This window comes from Podarcis liolepis (genome assembly GCF_965112155.1).
Source record: "Podarcis liolepis genome assembly, chromosome: 3".
Lineage (NCBI taxonomy): Eukaryota > Metazoa > Chordata > Lepidosauria > Squamata > Lacertidae > Podarcis > Podarcis liolepis.
In genome coordinates, this window is record NC_139557.1 from 107,973,880 (window position 1) to 107,992,222 (window position 18,343).

At 41.5% G+C, this 18,343-nt stretch overlaps 1 protein-coding gene and 2 long non-coding RNA genes across 11 annotated transcripts in view; 2 read left to right on the forward strand and 1 right to left on the reverse strand.

Moving 5' to 3' along the window:
- MAP4K3 (mitogen-activated protein kinase kinase kinase kinase 3) overlaps nt 1–18,343 on the forward strand; it is a 70,415-nt gene that overhangs the window by 14,728 nt on the left and 37,344 nt on the right. For 8 of the 9 annotated variants that reach the window (XM_083494273.1, XM_083494272.1, XM_083494268.1 and 5 more), the window contains exons 4-14: nt 1,344–1,408; nt 5,070–5,125; nt 6,311–6,358; nt 7,536–7,578; nt 8,232–8,304; nt 9,617–9,748; nt 11,044–11,106; nt 11,192–11,273; nt 11,735–11,845; nt 14,926–15,001; nt 15,444–15,502. In XM_083494273.1, coding sequence (XP_083350399.1) covers nt 1,344–1,408; nt 5,070–5,125; nt 6,311–6,358; nt 7,536–7,578; nt 8,232–8,304; nt 9,617–9,748; nt 11,044–11,106; nt 11,192–11,273; nt 11,735–11,845; nt 14,926–15,001; nt 15,444–15,502 — 808 coding nt within the window. Of the gene's footprint in view, nt 1–1,343; nt 1,409–5,069; nt 5,126–6,310; nt 6,359–7,535; nt 7,583–8,231; nt 8,305–9,616; nt 9,749–11,043; nt 11,107–11,191; nt 11,274–11,734; nt 11,846–14,925; nt 15,002–15,443; nt 15,503–18,343 lie in introns of those variants that run through there. The other variant, XM_083494274.1, reaches the window with a different exon arrangement.
- On the reverse strand, nt 928–1,337 carry LOC310703011. The gene is made up of 2 exons (XR_014523890.1): nt 1,187–1,337; nt 928–1,151 (listed from the first exon to the last, which is right to left on the reverse strand). It is a non-coding gene; the product is annotated as an uncharacterized lncRNA (long non-coding RNA).
- Nucleotides 3,050–4,590, forward strand: LOC310702989. The gene is made up of 2 exons (XR_014523869.1): nt 3,050–3,167; nt 3,588–4,590. It is a non-coding gene; the product is annotated as an uncharacterized lncRNA (long non-coding RNA).

Genomic DNA, 18,343 nt, shown 5'->3' on the forward strand with positions numbered 1-18,343 from the left:
ATCATCTGCAGATTGGCTAAGCATCTTCTCAATTCCTTCATCCAATATGTTTATAAAGGTGTTCTCTGAGTAGTTCCTTCTAAACTCTCATTGGGACTACTCAGAGTACATCAAGCCTAAATATGGTGCTTTGAATGTTTCCGGGACCATTTACGATTGAATTTAACCACATTTTTGACATGGCTGTTGAACTTTAGCTGAAGATATTTTTGCCTTCAGCAGTTTGTTTAAAGCTGTTTAAGATTCATTGAGTTTAATCAGGCTGGCTTTTTAGTGAAGCCTCACTGAGTTACTTCAAGTGGCATGAATTCCATTGAATTCCGACATCCTAAATTTCTTATTCATGAAAACCATGCAATTCAAAGACTCATATAATTGTACAGTTGGGAAGGGACCACGAGGATCAGCTATCCACCCCCCTGCAATGCAGAGATATTTTGCTCAAGGTGGGGTTCAAACCCAAGATTAAGTGTCTCATGTTCTACCAAGTGAGCTATCTCTTTATCTCTTTTCTCTTTGTGTAATGCTAGGCATCAAATTCCATGTTTCACTTAAAACCTACTAATATGAACTTCCCTGCTTAACAGTGAGGTAGAAAAGGCCCAGAGACTTCTCTTGTTAAGACTCTTCATGATCTGGAAGGAACTGCAGTTTCCTAAAATAGCAAGGCAATTCTTGTGTGGCTAGTTTGCAGTTTTATCAGAATGAAAGAATGTGTGCTGTTACATTTGTGGCAAATATAGTAAATTAGCCAGGAAGCTGAGATGCAGCATAATTATTTAGATGTGTCCTGCATCTTTTTTTACATTGTGCGGCATGTTTAATTGTTACTGTGTCTCAACTTCTGCATTTGGACAGCATTTTGAACCATGTCGGCGTGTTATGTGCTGCCTCATGTGGTTTTGTATTTATTTTAGATTTTTTCCCCCCTGCTTATTCTGAAGGCCGTAGCTTGGTTATATCATTTTAAAACCAGAAGTGTAAGCATTGACAGTAGAAAACTGAGAAAAATCCTAATAGAATGAAATACCAACCAATCCTCCAAAGACTGGCCATTGAAATGCCAACCCCAAATGGCATTGCATAATTTCCTTCAGCACCTCTTCTAAGAAGAAAACCCCATAGTTATGTATCAGTGACAGAGAACACTTCTGAATATGGATGTGGTGCCCAAACAGGAGAGCACTCTTTGTCACTTCGCTGCAGGAGATAGAGAAGGGAGAGTTGTGCAGGGCAAAAGGTGCAGCCTTAAGTGCTTATCCAAAAAGTAGGGCAAAGTTGCCATTGCTCACCATTTATTTATTGTTTATAAATATGCAAAACTAATAAAATTTGATTTTTAGACGTGATAAACTGTGGATTTGCATGGAGTTCTGTGGAGGCGGTTCATTGCAGGATATTTACCATGGTAAGTTAAAGAGAGGTGTAATTCTTCTTGAAACTGCAGATAGAAGGTGGAAAATTAAGAGGGGTCTGTTGACTCCTTTATTAATTCCAGATTGGACCTAGAAAAGATTATTTTAAAGCCAAGAAAATCTATACAATGTATGAACTATATAGCCTACAGGCACCACAAAATAACAGGCCAAGCCTCTTGATTTGATACAGTGGTATCTTGGTTTGCAACCGCTTTGGATTACAACCGTTTTGGATTACAACCACATCAAACCTGGAAGTGCATGTCCCTTTTTTGGATTACAACCCTTCTTTTTTTTAGGATTACAACCAATTTTTGGGGGGAAGCCTCACTGGCAAAAGAGCGCCTTGGGTTACAACCTGTTTTGGTTTACAACCGGACCTCCAGAACAGATTATGGTTGTAAACCAAGGTACCACTGTAATATGAATATTCATTGACTAATAACTGCTCAGTATAAGAGCCCTTCTGCCTCAATTCTTTTTCTGAATATTACCTTGTTTTGCTTTCAGCACTGGCAGTTATGAAAGCTTGTAGTTGGTTACAGTTGTAAGAAGGTAGTTATGTAAAACACTCAGGTTAAAGGAGATTAGAGGATGGATAAGCCACTTCTAAACTTCCATTTTACCTTAATATATTCAACAGTCATCTATGTTTTAATAATAGTAGAATCTCTTTGCACACCACCATCCCTTAAATAAAAACTGTGAAACAAGTAAATTGATCTGAAATTCTGCACATCTTGTAACAATCCTTTGTGGTTTCTGGATATGTGATAGTGAAATATTTGCAACCTGATCCTAGGCACAATTAAGTCCTGTTGCTCTCAGTGGAATTGAATATGTTTGTTTTTACATTTCGTTTCCTGCCTTTCTGTTATAATATCAAACTCAAAGCAGCTTATAGATGGCTCCCTCTAATAACAAAACTCAGTTGGCAAGTGCCAACAGAAGTGGAGCTGTAATGGGGCCTCTGAGAAACAATAGGGAAGAACTGTTATACAGTGGTACATCGGTTTAAGAACAGTCCTGTTTATGATCGATTCGGTTTATGAACTCTGCAAAACCAGAAATATTGTCTTGGTTTGAGAACTTTGCCTCGGTCTAAGAATGGAATCCGAACGGTGGAAGGGCACTGGCGGTGGGAGGCCTCATTAGGGAAAGCACGACTCGGTTTAAGAACTGTTTCAGTTTAAGAATGGACTTCCGGAATGGATTAAGTTCGTAAACCGAAGTACCACTGTCCTTAGGGAACATCTCAGTGAGGACTGATCACGTTTACTAACCACCTAGTTCCAAGTGTCTGTTGGAAAAGAGAAAGTGGAATGCCCTGCTTGAATGGAATAGATGTCTGTAACCCCAAACAGAAAGGAGGATATGATGCAACATTTTGTTTCAGGTTCCTCTTGTAAATAGATAAATTGCAACAAAATTTGAAAACAGTTCTAACAGGGGAACAAGTCAATTAGTGGTAAATACAGCAACATGAAAGTATGCTTAGAATCCCAACATTGTTATTTATTGCTCAGCAAAGTTTATCAGAGACATTTAATCTTGTTAGATTGAATGTTGAATAGTTGAATGTTTTGATTTTCTCTGCTAGTCAAGTATACAGCAGGGTTTGGAAAATGCCAACCAAATCTCCTTATTGAGTATAATATGCCACGTGTGTGGACTTACTAATATAACATGTACCCTGGTAACAAGCTTGTTTGGCCCGTCCAGTGTGGTAAATTTTTCAGTAGTAGATAGGTAGCCGTGTTGGTCTGCCATAGTCAAAATAAAAAAATTCCTTCCAGTAGCACCTTAAAGACCAACTAAGTTAGTTCTTGGTATGAGCTTTCGTGTGCATGCACACTTCTTCAGATACACTGATGGACTTCCATTTCATGCGGCTCAATGTGGTGCCTTCCATGGTTCCAGTAGTAGATAGGTAGCCGTGTTGGTCTGCCATAGTCAAAATAAAAAAATTCCTTCCAGTAGCACCTTAAAGACCAACTAAGTTAGTTCTTGGTATGAGCTTTCGTGTGCATGCACACTTCTTCAGATACACAGTGTATCTGAAGAAGTGTGCATGCACACGAAAGCTCATACCAAGAACTAACTTAGTTGGTCTTTAAGGTGCTACTGGAAGGAATTTTTTTATTTTGTAAATTTTTCAGTATGCTGAAGGCAGAGTTGCTGCCCCAAACTGTGCCCAGCGTCACAGAGTGCAGCCCCACTCAAAAGTGTTATTTGCACAGCATGGAAGGGATTTAACCCAGTGATGATGCTTGGTCATATTTCAGCAGAAACCTGGACACACCGTAGCATATTGTTATTGGCTGGGGTTCTGCTGGGCTGCAAAGCAGTTTCCTTGCTATTCTTGCTAATCTCCTCCCCTTATTTCTCTAGACGGCATTTTCTCCACTTGCAATAGCTGAACAAAATTCACAGGGAGGGAAAGTGGAGGGTTTCCCCTCCCGTTGAATGATAGTGTGACCTTTCTGTTACTCAAGCTGTGTCACTCTTTTATGCTTGACAAAGAAGAGAGTTCTTCTCTGCTACAGGCATATTGTGTTATTTCGTTAGGCCTCGTCATTCCTGTGTTTCTCTGTTACACAGTGATTGATGGTGTCCTTGTGATGGTGCCACCTGTGTGTTAGGAAATGAGCTTATTTTACGTGTGTGGCTGAACAGATGTCGGGAGCTAATGCTTTCCTGTTACTACTGATTTTGGCTGCAAACCTGCTTTTTAAAAGAGTGAAATATTCTGCTTCTTAATTAATTTCCAAGCTGTTTCTCTCACCCAGGCCAGTGTCAACCGTTAGATATGCAAGTCGTAAAATCCAAAAGATTTTAAGCACAATCTTCTATGTATTTCCATGAGATTCTTAGACAGAATAGTTCTTACAACTTGTTCCATGTTAGCTACATCTAGAGTTCAGTTTAGATCATCTGATTATAATCTTCCACAACTCCCCCCTCCAAGAAACTGAGCTCATGGTACTCTGATCATAGTTTCTAAAGTATGTAGAACCTGAGAGTTTGGACTGTTTAGATACACCCACCCACCCACCCACCACCAGATCACTCTTGGGGGCCTGAGAAAGAATAGACAAGGATTTGCAGAAATAATAAAATACCCTAAAATACCAAGCAAGTTCTTTAAAAGGGAGAAACGTCGCAAAAGAAAGATATGGCAAGGAAAACAAAGGCAACTCTTGAAAGCCAAGTATAGAACAAAAAGGGGGTTGTTTGCAGCTGCACTGTAAGGGTGAGTAGGGAAAAACAAAGGCCAATATATATGGAGGTAGGGAGTTTCACGCTTTGGGACCCAGTACGTGAAAAACATTGTTGTTATGTTTTTCTAATCTAATCTGGGCAAAAGGGGTAAGACATCCTCCAAACAGAACTGTGCCTCGGTCCTTTGGAGCATCACTACGAATTCCAGCCAAAATCCTTATATGTGAGCCTGTCTTGGCTTTCTGGCAAAATGTGAAGTGGTGGTATTTCTTCTGCTTCCGGGCTAGGAATATTAACTGTGTGTGTGTGCATGCACACACATGTGAGAAACGATAAGGGAACGAAATCGCAGTGAGGTGTTAAAGAGTAACAGTGAAATTGTGGTGAACATTCTAATTTTTTGTTGGGGGGGGGGCTCTTTTCTTCTAGTAACTGGACCTCTTTCAGAGCAGCAAATTGCTTATGTTAGCAGAGAAACACTACAGGTGAATATTCTTCTTATATTGTTAGCCTTTGGCATAGAAATAATCTGGAGGAAAAAAGATAAGTCTCCATGCTTTTGCTGAATACCGACAGATGCGGAATTGTTCATTAATTCTAGGTACAGTGGTGCCCTGCAAGACGAATGCCTCGCAAGACGGAAAACTCGCTAGACGAAAGAGTTTTCCGTTTTGGAGGTGCTTCGCAAAACGAATTTCCTATGGGCTTGCTTCGCAAGACGACAATGTCTTGCGAGTTCCTGCTGGTTTTTTTCCCTTTCCCCCCGCTTTTTCTAAGCCGCTAAGCCACTTATCAGCTGATCCGATCAGCAGATAAGCCACTAAAAGCCGCTAATAGCGCTAATACGCTAATCCTTCAATGGGCTTGCTTCGCAAGACGGAAAAACCGCTAGACGAAGAGAATCACAGAACGGATTCTTTTCGTCTTGCGAGGCACCACTGTATTGCTCTGCTGATATTTGTTTGTTTGTTTGTTTGTTTACTTACTTACTTATTTATTTATTATGCCCCACCCATCTGGCTGGGTTTCCCAGCCAAATTTGCTACATATTTTTCTTGTCCAGTTCTTAGTTGCCTCCCCCACAAAGGAGTCAGTGCTGAAGCTTATGCGTTTGCCTATGTATTACATATGTGTGTGTTGGCTTAGGGTGCTGCAGGGAGACATACCTATCTTATGGCTTAGAACCTTAGGCACCAGATGTACTGCTCTGTAGCTCACAAAAGATTCCTGCGTACTTCTGATTATTTGTATTTGCTGTTGAACCGCCAGTACAAGCAGCACCCAAATTCCAAACACATTTGCTCAGAAGGAAGGAACATAAGTGCACTACCTACGATTGCAGGCTTCAGTATAGCTATGGGCTTCTGTCATGGTTTTTGCCGTTGCCTAAATTTGAGTCATCTGAGATGCTTTTTTGAAGATGTTCACTGCCGACTTTTTGCCTTGAAAGGAGAGAGTGAACCTGTCTTGTTTCCGCTTCCTTCCTTATTCCTTCTGTCAGCCTTTCAAATGTAGGTTGGTCCTGCAGTGATGTGAATGAAAATACAATCAAGACACATAGCAGAGACACCATTTAGCTTTTTTTCATCTAGTTGGTTTCTCCCCTGTATAGAATAAAACATGAATTTACACAGGCAACTTTTTCCAATGGCTTTTTTTTTTAACTATAGGGATTATATTACCTTCACAGTAGAGGAAAAATGCACAGAGACATAAAGGTAGGTGATTCTTTGAATTGTTTCATGTTAAAATGTTAATCATGAAATATGATTTTAAGTCCCATCAGTTTTAAAAATTGGGATCATATAAATGTATTGTATGGAGGAGGCAGAAATGTCCTTTTAAAAGGTCTAGTGAAGTGCTTTGGCAGAGGTTTTGTTTCAGTTATGTTATAATGGCTATTCTGTTCCTGTGGGATTATATCTATGTTGCATGTGGATGATGCAAAATACGGTTTAAATTGATGAAGACATAAAGTGGAATCTAGAGTTCCCCTTGCGTAAGCAGAAGACACTTTCCTATTTAAGGGGTGTGTGTTGCAGTCCTGTGATATTCCAGAAGGCCCTCCTACCTTAGGAATAACTCTGGGGAGTGCAGAAAGGAAAGAGATCAAGAAAGTTCCATTGTGCCCAAGCTTTTCTGGATCTATACCAAGGTTTGACAGTTGGAAGAAAGTACTATCCTTCATCTCCCTGGGTTTGGAACACTGGGAGTTGAAGGTCTCTGTGAACTGATGCTGGAGGTTGCAGGGGGAGGAGGAATCACTGATTTACATTAGCGACTGAAATCACCTTGGGTGAAATCAACCTGCCATTCTTACAGGGTCTGTCAAACCTCAGGGGTGACCTGTGAAGGGGGTTTATGAACTGAAGTCGGCTTGGGCTAATGAGGACTCAAGCTGATGATTTTAGGGAAGCACCATATGTTATTTCTGTTTGAACAACATCTTGTAAAGGATATCTGTGGTTTGTTGTACCCAAAATGCTATTTTACTGGCAAAGAAGAGCCAAAGTGTATCTTTGCAGAAGTATGCTTAGTTCCAGTTTAACTTAATAGAATAAAGCAATGTTGCTGTGCCATATTTCATGATGACATATTTTCTAATTAGGATATCCTATTTAAGGCATTGGTTCCAATTTGTCTTGATATGTGGGTGGACAGCTCTGTAATCATCACCCTGAGGGTGGGTATTGCTTGCCACCCCTCTCTTTACGTTTGCAAATATGGTTCTACAGTTGCCATCCTTTTTTAAAAAATATATGCAAGTATGGCACTATAGTTTTCTTCTATTCCTAGCATTTATATTCTGAATATTAAGTAGCATGTTTGTTGTGTCAAAACAGTTAAAAGAACATGAAGTCTAAAAAGCTGTCTGTTGCCATTTCCCCCCTCCAGGGAGCAAATATTCTTTTAACTGATAACGGCTATGTGAAATTAGGTAGGTACGTTCACTTCTATATATACTTTGCTATATGTTGTGGCACGATCATCCAGATGGTTGAGCAGCGAAGTATCATATCATTATTTGTAGCTTTGCTTAGGAAAGCAGAAAGCGTACAGTCACAATCCAAAGAAGTTGTATGCGTGCCTGGCAAGTTTTTGCTTTGAAGTTTTTACCAGAATGGTTGCAGAGATAAGCTGCTGTTCATCTTTTTCTTTTTCAAAGAAGGCTTTCCTCTTCAGCTGTCAGAACTGCTGGGCTGCAAACTAGAAAGCTTTGTTTGTATGTGAATTTTTCACCTGCATACACTTAGAGGCTCTTTTGGATGGTGACCAGTATTTATTGTACAGTTTAGATGAAGACAATAGAAGGAAGAAATAGAAAGGTGCAGGAGCAGGCTGTAAGGTGGCCCATTCAACATGAAAAGACTAATTGTCTTAGAAATGGGAAAGAATTGCTTAATGTGGCCTTTCTTGCACTTTGAGTATAATTGCATAGTTAGAGGGAAATATGAAACAAAGATTAAAAAGGCTTTCAAAGGTTGTTCCAACCAGTTTGTAAATACCTGGGCTGCATAAAACTATGACTGTTTTGTTTGTTACAAGAAGTATGTTAATTATTACATCACATTGCCTGCAAATCTTTTACAGCTGATTTTGGAGTAGCAGCACAAATAACAGCTACAATTGCTAAAAGGAAATCTTTCATTGGAACACCATATTGGTAATTGTCCTTTCTTTAGTAATACTTGTTGCATGGATAAAAATATAACTTGAGCTGCATTTTCTCTTGAAGTGGATGGGGAAACCTTTATGAATTGTGTAACATTTGTTTTGAGATGACAGAATCAGGATTTGTGGGTTGTCGCTCGATCAGCGTTTGGGCAGTAGGGGATTCAGCATGGATTGTGGATTCGTTTTTGAAGGACTTGCAGTAGGCATGTCTTTCTCAATCTTCACACAGTACTTGGGCAAAGTTATGGTTGCCAGTTACCGTATTGTTCGCCCCATAGGATGCACTTTTTCCCCTCCAAAAATGAAGGGGAAATCTGGGTGCGTCCTATGGGGCGAATGCAGGCTTTCGCTGAAGCTTGGAGAGCAAGAGGGGTCGGTGCGCACTGTCCCCTCTCGCTCTCCAGGCTTTAGGAAGACATACGCAGCCTAGGCAGCCCTGCGGGAGTTCCCGCAGGGCTGTCTAGGCTGCGGATAGCAGCCTGCTTCCCAGAGCGCCGGGCGCCCCGAAAGCAGAGCGCCCTGCGCTTTGGGAAGACACCGCAGCCTAGGCAGCTTGTGGGGGTGGCCGATGTCTGCCCGGCGCGAGGCTCCCCAGGCTGCAGATTGTAGCCTGCCGCCGGGCACACGGGGCACCCTGAAGCAGAGCGCCCCGCGCGCCCGGCAGACTTCCGCAGCGTGGGGAGCCCTGCGGGAGTTCCCGCAGCGCTCCCCAGGCTGTGGATAGCAGCCTGCCGCCCGGCGCGCAGGACGCCCTGAAGCAGAGCGCCCCTCGCGCCGGGCAGACATCGGCCACCCCCACAAGCTCGGGGGACAGCGGGGAGGCGCAGCGCCGCCATCCCGCTGTTCCCCGACCTGGTTTTGGGGGAGAAATAAAGGAAAACATTTTTTACTTTATTTCCCCCCCCCCAAAAAAAAACTAGGTGCGTCCTATGGGGCGGAGCGTCCTATGGGACGAAAAATACGGTACCCAAAAGAAAGAGTCCTCAAAAGCAGTTGAGGGTGTGGGTGTGTATTTATAGATCTTGCAGCATGGAGATAAATGTTGTAAAATGTTAATGATACAATTAGAATAGCTGGTTGAAATGTTGGCAGGCAAAGTGGAAAAACAGCAACCTTGACCTGGCATTGGGACTCGTGAAGGTAGGAGGGCATTTGCTGTGTTTGGCTTAATTAAAAGTGTAATGAACAACAGGGAGATTAACACTGAAATTTATTGAAAATTGCTTGGGCTGCATTGTGTTTCCAAAATTTAAGAATTAGAACTTGCTGCATATTCCAATCTAGTGTTCTCTGATTTTTAGGATGGCCCCTGAAGTTGCTGCAGTTGAAAGGAAGGGTGGCTATAATCAGCTCTGTGACCTGTGGGCTGTTGGAATAACTGCTATAGAACTAGCAGAACTTCAGCCCCCTATGTTTGACTTGCATCCAATGAGGTTGGTAAATGTATGTAAAGCTGGAATGCTCAGGTGGCATTTAGAATCCATAGGAACACAACTACCACGGGATACATGTGATTTGCAGGTTTTCTTAAAAAGAACGTACTAACCACAGAATACAGAACCTGCCTGCATGTTTGCATTTTTCTGTCCATTGACAGATGGCCTGCACAGTCAGCTTTGGCAACTGTTTGATAGAGGAAGGAAAAAGAAGGAAAGGTGCGATTCTTTCCCTTTATTTCTTCCTTATGTCTCTAGGAAAGCGCTCTGGAACAGTTTCAAATATGAAAAATGTGGGCAGGGGATAGTTCCCTTACTTTAAGGCTTTATGATACAGGGTTTATGTGGTTGCCATTTCTAAAGTCTCTTTCCAAAATAGTTATTCAGCTATCATAAAAGCCTGCTTAGCTAGAGACAATAGAGGGATGGAAAAATGAACCTTCAGACACGGGCAGCAGTGGTGACTTCAGGTCTCTCAAGAGCTTTTGGTTTACATTCCTTTCCCCTGCACACACATGCTGTCTTCTGAGTGTGCTTCAACCCACTTCAGCCGTTCAGTAGTAGATGTCCTGCAAATTACCAGTAGCATCTTTTTGACTTTTCTTCCTGAGCTATCACATATAGATGTAGCCCAGGCATAGGCAAGCTCGCCCTCCAGATGTTTTGGGACTACAATTCCCATCATTCCTGACCACTGGTCCTGTTAGCTAGGGATGATGGGAGTTGTAGTCCCAAAACACCTGGAGGGCCGAGTTTGCCCTGATGTAGCCTGTGTGCTAGAGGCCTGTGTGCTAGAGGCCTGAAGAAGAGCCATCCAGAGTGCTGCTTGTAAGAGCTGAAGAGCTTTGGCTCTTGCACTGCTCTCAGAAGATCACATGCCAAGGCAGCTGATGGGGGAAATGAGAGTTGTGTTTGCAAGAGCCCTACAGAAGCTGTGTTCCAGGTGCACAGGGTCATTACAGAACCAAACAGTAAGGCCTCAAATAAGTATAGGTACCCCTGTCATCAAAGACACTCAACATTTTTTTAAAAAAACCCAAATAGATTGCTGTTGCATTTAATTTATGATGTAAATCAGATAGCTGCCATTCTTGCCTTGTGCATTCTACCTGGATGTTATGGGCCCATTGATAGAGTGGGGTGTTGTTGTTGTTTTGTTTCCTTTTTAAACAAAAAACAAACAAAAAATATTTTCCCCTACTGAAGGCATCTCAGAGTTTTGTTCCTGGATAGAAAATAATATCGATTTTGTAGTTCTTAAATAGCAAGTAACGACTGTTCTTGCTTTTCAGAGCACTATTTCTAATGACAAAAAGCAACTTTCAGTCTCCCAAGCTAAAGGACAAAATGAAATGGTAAATACCTTTGTTATACAGCCACACTGTATTGATTATTGTATTCACCAAATAACCTTCTAAAGCTTGCAATTACATTTTAAAGGTCAAATAGCTTCCACCATTTTGTGAAAATGGCACTTACAAAGAATCCTAAGAAAAGACCCACAGCTGAAAAACTATTACAGGTATAACTTACGTTTTATTGTTTTCCACTGTGTTAAAATGCTGTCTGTAGTATTGTCCTTATGTGAGGAAACCTTCCATAAGGAGGTGCCGAGGCAAATCATTCCTGGTGGGGGGAACCAGTTGGTTGGGGTGGCGTAATATGTTATACAGTATCCAGTTGGTTCAACGATTGGTGTGCTGAGGCCCTATGGAACACCTATTTTTGTTTATCTGATTTCTTCCCCTATACATAGAATCATATGAGCTGCTGCTTCTTTCTTTAGCCTGTGTGTTCCCATATGGGAGTGGGCAGGAAAAGTGAGCACTTGACGGAACTTTGCCTTGATAATCTTGGGGAGACTTAAACATTGTTTTTATTGTTGGTTTTAGGGAGCTTGCCCAACTTCTATCTATGTTAAAACTCTCAAATTCTAATGCATATTCCATTTGTTTTCTCTCCTGCTTCATTTTGTCTCTTTAGCATCCTTTTGTTACCCAGCCCTTGACCCGGACGCTTGCTATTGAACTGTTGGATAAAATGAATAATCCTGATCATTCCACCTATCATGATTTTGATGATGATGATCCTGAGGTGAGAATACTTCTTTCTTATAGAAGTCAGTGCATTTGCAGTTTTGTAATACAGTGGTAACTTGGGTTAAGTACTTAATTCGTTCCGGAGGTCCATTCTTAACCTGAAACTGTTCTTAACCTGAAGCACCACTTTAGCTAATGGGGCCTCCTGCTGCCGCACCGCTGGAGCAGGATTTCTGTTCTCATCCTGAAGCAAAGTTCTTAACCCAAGGTACTATTTCTGGGTTAGAAAAGTCTGTAATCTGAAGCGTATGTAACCTGAAGCATATGTAACCCGAGGTACCACTGTAAAACATCTGAGCTATATCTGAGACACCTTCCCCATGTCAGGTAATGTGAGGATAAGGAGGATGGTTGCGAATATCTGAATTTCTAGAACTTGTCTCATGAATGAGTGAAACTGGTGAGAAAGGTATCTTGGATTGAGGGAGAGTGACTTACCCAAAGAGACCGGACTCATGCTCTTTAGCTGCTATGCTGCACTGATTCTGCTTACTAGTTGAACTCAACAATAAATGCCAGACGATGGGCACAATTTCTCTTGCCCTAATCCTCAGGGCCCCAGACTTAGCTGGTCTCTGAGACACCACAGAGCCCAGAGACCATGCAACAGACACTAGCCCTGCTCAGAATAGTGTGCTAGAGGCTTTTTTGTAGCTCCAAGCAGTTTGCTACTGTTGCATCTCCCATCATTGCATAGCTTGTGTGCTGTGGGTTATCTCCCATGTTAAGGTTTGCATCAGTATATATTGACAATGCACATTTTAGTTGTCTAAAAAAATATTGAAAGACTCAGAGATTCTGTGAACCTTCCACTCTTTAGACTCAAAGTAGCCAAAATCCTTTTACTGTACTGTAGGAAAACAATCTTCCAGTCCCCTAATTTGCCATGAATTCACTGAGACGGAGCTCTTTGCAGCCTAAGCATTTCTGAAGATGCTCACACTTAAATTATTACTTGTTACTACGTCATTGCTTACGGAGCTTAGGACACTTCCTCATCTGTTTCCACAAACTAGTTATCTGAAACAATAAGGCAGTTTCCAGGCCTTGTATTGAACTGCTGGTTTGTTTTTGATTGACTGATAAGGATGCCACTTAAGCAGCATTAGAGGGAAATCTTTAGTGGCTAATTACAATGTGAAGCTGGGATACATTCTTAGCTAGCTTAGGCTGCTTTACCCTTCAGGATGCATCCTGAAGCTTACTTGGATTTAATCCCTATAACACTGAGATAAATACATTAGGTTGCTAGAGGGGGCTGGAGTTCAGTGTCTCGTCTAAACGCCTATATAGCAAAATCTTTATTTCAGGTTTCATAACTTTAGTTTTGCTGAAAGCATAACTTCTGGAATGGTTTCTACTTGTAATTCTCCACTAGCACCCCAACAAGTTTACAATGCACCCATATTGGGGGAGCTAAATAGAGAAACTGGTGGTAAAGCAGAGCTAGCGCCTGGGCAAGATGCCTCCAGAGCAGGCTTATGCTACACTGGTGGCCCCTCCCCCCAAATCAGTTTACTAAATTGAAGGTAAGGGTCCCTTTTTCAGCCGGTGGCTGTAATCTTCACTGTTGCTATGTAATAAAAAATTTAAGGTCATAAAAAATAAAATAAAGGTTCATAAAGGTACCAACCAAGCATGTACATAGATATGTGGACCACATGTCTGGAGCAGCACAGGAAGACCATCCTGAAACCATTTTGACTCCCAAACTGACCAAATGTTTTCTCTGCGAGGAGGGAGGGGCTGAGGGAACCTTCCCATTGTCTCAGGAATTGGGTAATCACCATTTCAAATGAATGGCCAGACTACCAGGAAAGGCAATCAGATAAGGCATTATCAGATAACCTGGCAGACAGGAAAAACAACATTCAAATTTCGGTTGTAGACCACCTTTTTTGTGATGTAGGTATGATGTTTGTGGGGGGTGGTCTTGGGTTACACCCCTTCTGTGATGTATGTACGGAGGGGTGGTCTTGAGCTCCAGGGCAAAGAATTTAAAATGTCTATATAAGGGCAGGCACACCTTTGTTCTGAGTCCTCCTCCGCTTTCCTGTGTGTGAAGGGAGCACCGTGCTGCAACAGCTTTAATAAAAGATCAGGCTTACGAGCTGCTTTGCTTCTCAATATTCTCTGGTTGGCCTCTGTTATTTTCTCCCACCGATGGAGAACCTACAAAGGACTCTATAAGGGCTCTTGTGTCCCCCATAAGGGAATAAGGGCAGATTTTGTTTACAACAGCTACGATTCATAGCATGCTTGCTGCCCTGATGCACAGGTAACAAGGAGAGAGGGAGAGGATATTAGCGACCACCATTGGCCTCGGTGTTCCCTCCTGAGACCCATTTGCCAAGCCATCCTGGTTGCTGATGAACACGCACTTACAAAACTAAATAGAATGTCACTATCACCTTGTCTGTCTGCATCTATTCATGCAGTTCACTTAAAACCTACCTTGCCGTAAGAGTTTCCACCAAACAATACGTTTGCAATAGCAATACCTTACTAGTAAAGGTGACTTTGATGACAAAGGAGGATTCTTCCAAAAACGAAAGAAAACAGCCCTCAATTGAAAAAAGACTTGCCCAAGGCTTTCTTCAAAATTAATAGTATACCATTAGTAGCAGTGACAGGTCTAGACTCATAAATAGAGACAATGGAGTAGACATCAGTCTGCCAAGAACTTATGTCCCTGTGGATGACGGACTTTTATATAAAGTGATAGAAACTTGGTTTCTATCTGAATGTAATTTTCCACTGGGAGATAGTGCTATTTTTGGAATGTGGAATCTTAATCTGAAACTCACAAGGGTTTCTGCCGTTGAATTTTAAGTTATGTCTTAAAATTGCTTAAACTCACAGGATGCTTTTACACTGCTGCTTCTACAGGAGGGCATTCTGTTGTACTTCCACCTCATTTCATACTAGAAGTTTCAGTCATGATAAATATCTGTGTATATGTAGTTATTTTCAATATACAGAATTTTGTGTAAAGGTCTTTTTAAAGAATATTCACAAGAGGCATATGGAACACCTGTCTTTTCATTTGTTAAACTATGTATATATTTTCCCTAGCCTCTTCTTGTGCCTCATAGAATTCATTCGACAAGCAGAAATGTGAGGGAAGAAAAAACACGCTCTGAAATAAACTGTAAGTACATACGCAAGTTTTCAAACTTAATTGTGAATTTGTCTTCCATATCCACACGTGGTGGTGATTTGTATTAGCTCATTACCACCCAGTCTATGTTAGATGATCATAGATTTAAAATTTCAGTCTTGCTAGAAGTATATAGTTTCTTTACTTCCATAGCTATTGGTTGCCTTAACTGTACTGCCCATAGCTGAGCTAGATTCTTCCCTGCGGCTCTGTTTCCTCAGTGCTTCATTGTATTCCCAAGGATATGAAGCATTTGAAAAACCAATTGGAAACCAAGTGCCCAGAGTTGCAAAACACACAGACTTGTTAGAAAGATACAATACTGTATGTGATGCTTCCTTTCTGACTAGTTTTCCAAAGGCTTTTACCATCATTTTATGTATCTACATGCTTTGACCTCACTTCTGAATATTTCATTTATTCTCTTCGACAGTTGGCCAAGTAAAATTTGATCCACCTTTAAGAAAGGAGACAGAGCCTCATCATGAGTTTGTGAGTAACACAGTTGTATGTGTTTTGCTGCATGAAATCATGCCATATAAAAAAATGTGATTAGGAGCATAAGACTTGTAGACTCCTGTGGATATGTATGGTGTATATATCTGTGCAAGACCTCAAAATTATGATTTGCATAATATTCTTTTCTGAATATTTGGGATCCTTCAAAACATAATCGGATCTGTCTTCTGATTCTTAAGCAAATATCCCACAAGTAGATATAGCTGTCTTCCTTCCTGTTTTAAGGCTATTTTGAGTGCCGCTGTTTAAATATATTTCTCTAAAGCTGTTGAGCAGCTTCCTCATAAGGTGGGACCACTGAATTTGGCAGTTAGGTAGAAATCTCACCCACTTTGCTTACTGCAGCAAAGGGGGACTTGTGAGTCACCATGACCCTGTAACTACGAAACACAGCAGCCCAAAACCTACACAAGTACAACTTATGTGTCTTTGGCTCAGAGTCTGATAGCTCACAAGTTTTATGTGGGGCAGGTTGTTATGCAGCCTCAGCTTCCTGATACATCAGACGAATGAATCAATTTTGGCTTGTTGCATGTAACTTGTGTTCCTCCTTATGTCTTCCTTGTGGGTCCCCACCACCCCGCATGCTGTGCATCACTTTGCTCTTGCACCCGCTACAGTATCGCCTCGCCTTACAGCAGTGGTGATGAGTCCATGGGCCAGACCCAGCCTGCCAAGCCAGTTTTAATGGCCCACTAACCCATGGCAAATTTTACCCATTTTATTGGGGTGACTTGCATGGTGACACTGAGAGCTGGTCAAAGTGCTTCAGGAACAAGAAGGGGCACTCATCTGTTTCCTGAATGCTGACCAAACATTGGGGCTGGTTTCTTTTTTTAAAAAATAATAGTGGAGCTGGTTTCCTTCATGTTTCCAGAGCACTGGCCAGCGCTCAATAGCGGTCAGCTGCTCATTGCTGCTGCCCAAAACTGCTTCAGTCACAATGGTGCACTGAAAAGGATATATCAAGAACTCTGGCCAAAAGTTTCAATATAAGGAATAATTCCTACTCAAGAGTTGAAAAGAAAAACGTGTATATTCTGCTAAGAGTAACAGTTTGAAGCTAGTAGTAAATTAAACACACTGTGTAAGTACGATAGTTTTAAAGTAATGGTAAGTTTGGATACAACGTTTAAGTACAGAAATAATGAGTTTCAAATACACAGTGATATAGTACAAAGGTACATGAAATACCAGTGCACAACAATTGTTTTATACAAGTCTCAATAGCAGTCAAAAAGAGTCCATATTATATAAAATCACTTGATCTATCTTGACATATTTTTTGAGATTACCAGCTGAAGAAGGCGTGTACTCCGAAACAGGGCCCTGTCCTGGTCACCACTACTGAGTCGTACATCTGATTCACACTCCGGATACTCCTTTTTGGCCCCATTTGATCCTTTATTCTTTATTCTGATTTTATATAATATGGACTCTTTTTGACTGCTATTGAGACTTGTATAAAACAATTGTTGTGCACTGGTATTTCATGTACCTTTGTACTATATCACTGTGTATTTGAAACTCATTATTTCTGTACTTAAACGTTGTATCCAAACTTACCATTACTTTAAAACTATCGTACTTACACAGTGTGTTTAATTTACTACTAGCTTCAAACTGTTACTCTTAGCAGAATATACACGTTTTTCTTTTCAACTCTTGAGTAGGAATTATTCCTTATATTGAAACTTTTGGCCAGAGTTCTTGATATATCCTTTTCAGTGCAGTTTCAACAAGAACTCCAATTTCTTTAGCAGTCACAATGGTGGCAGCTTGCCCTGCCCCTCTGCAGAAGCTGTCGCTGAATCAGCCACAAGCACCCGGTGCCACTGAGAGTGAAAGTCTGTGAGGTGGCCACACTCACTACTGGCATACCTTCCTCGAACCACAGAAAGTTAGCCACCCTTGTTCTGCATTTGCTTACTTAAAAAAAACATGGCTATTATATGCTTGATCACTATGTGTACATCTAAGGTCAGGTATCTCATTAGTATGGAAAGATGGATGTTAGAGAGGACAGATGTTTGAAAGCAGTTTTGAGTGCAGAGAACCCAATGGGGGAAACACAAAAGAGCCTTATGCAATGAGATGGCATTAGACAGAACCTTAATTGTAGTCAAAAAAATAGAAGGCTGCACACCAGATTGCCATATGACAGAAACCCTGCGGTGTGGCTACATTCCAGTGGCCAGGAGGCTAGTATATACTTCAAGGCAAAGATTAAAGTACTGAGAAAGCAGGGAATTGCATCCAGGTGGGTCCCATGCAAACTTGGCCTTGGGCATCTGATGTCTATGCTGTCTACCCTTGAGTCTTGTGCTTGTCCCAGTTCATTCCATCCAATTGTGCCCAGATATTTGCCTGCTCATTGTTGATTTAATTGCCATTTTTGTGTTACAGCAGAGAGTCCAACAATAGGTAGTAAATGCGGCAAGTCGTCTTAGCTCTGAACTCCCCACAAACAAGCCCCTGTTTTAGCACAGGAAGCAGTGGAGGCAGAAATCTACTTCCTGCTGCCCTTTGCAAATGTTGCTTCCTGATGTCTTCAGTGGGTAGCACCCAACAAGAGTTGCTAGGGCACAATTCTGCCTCTTGCTTTCTAAACATTGGGGTAGCAGAGAGGAATTGACTATTTTGCTCTCCTTTCCTGTTCTTCCCTTCTGTCCCTGCCTGGTGTGGGTTGAAGTTGAAGCTTTGTTTTATACAGCAAGGCAAGGAAGTAGTGTGGTCTTTTAGAAGAATGGTACTTGATGCGTGGCAGCTGCATCCTCTTCCACTGCCTCCTAACTTTTAAAGGTACCAGCAGGC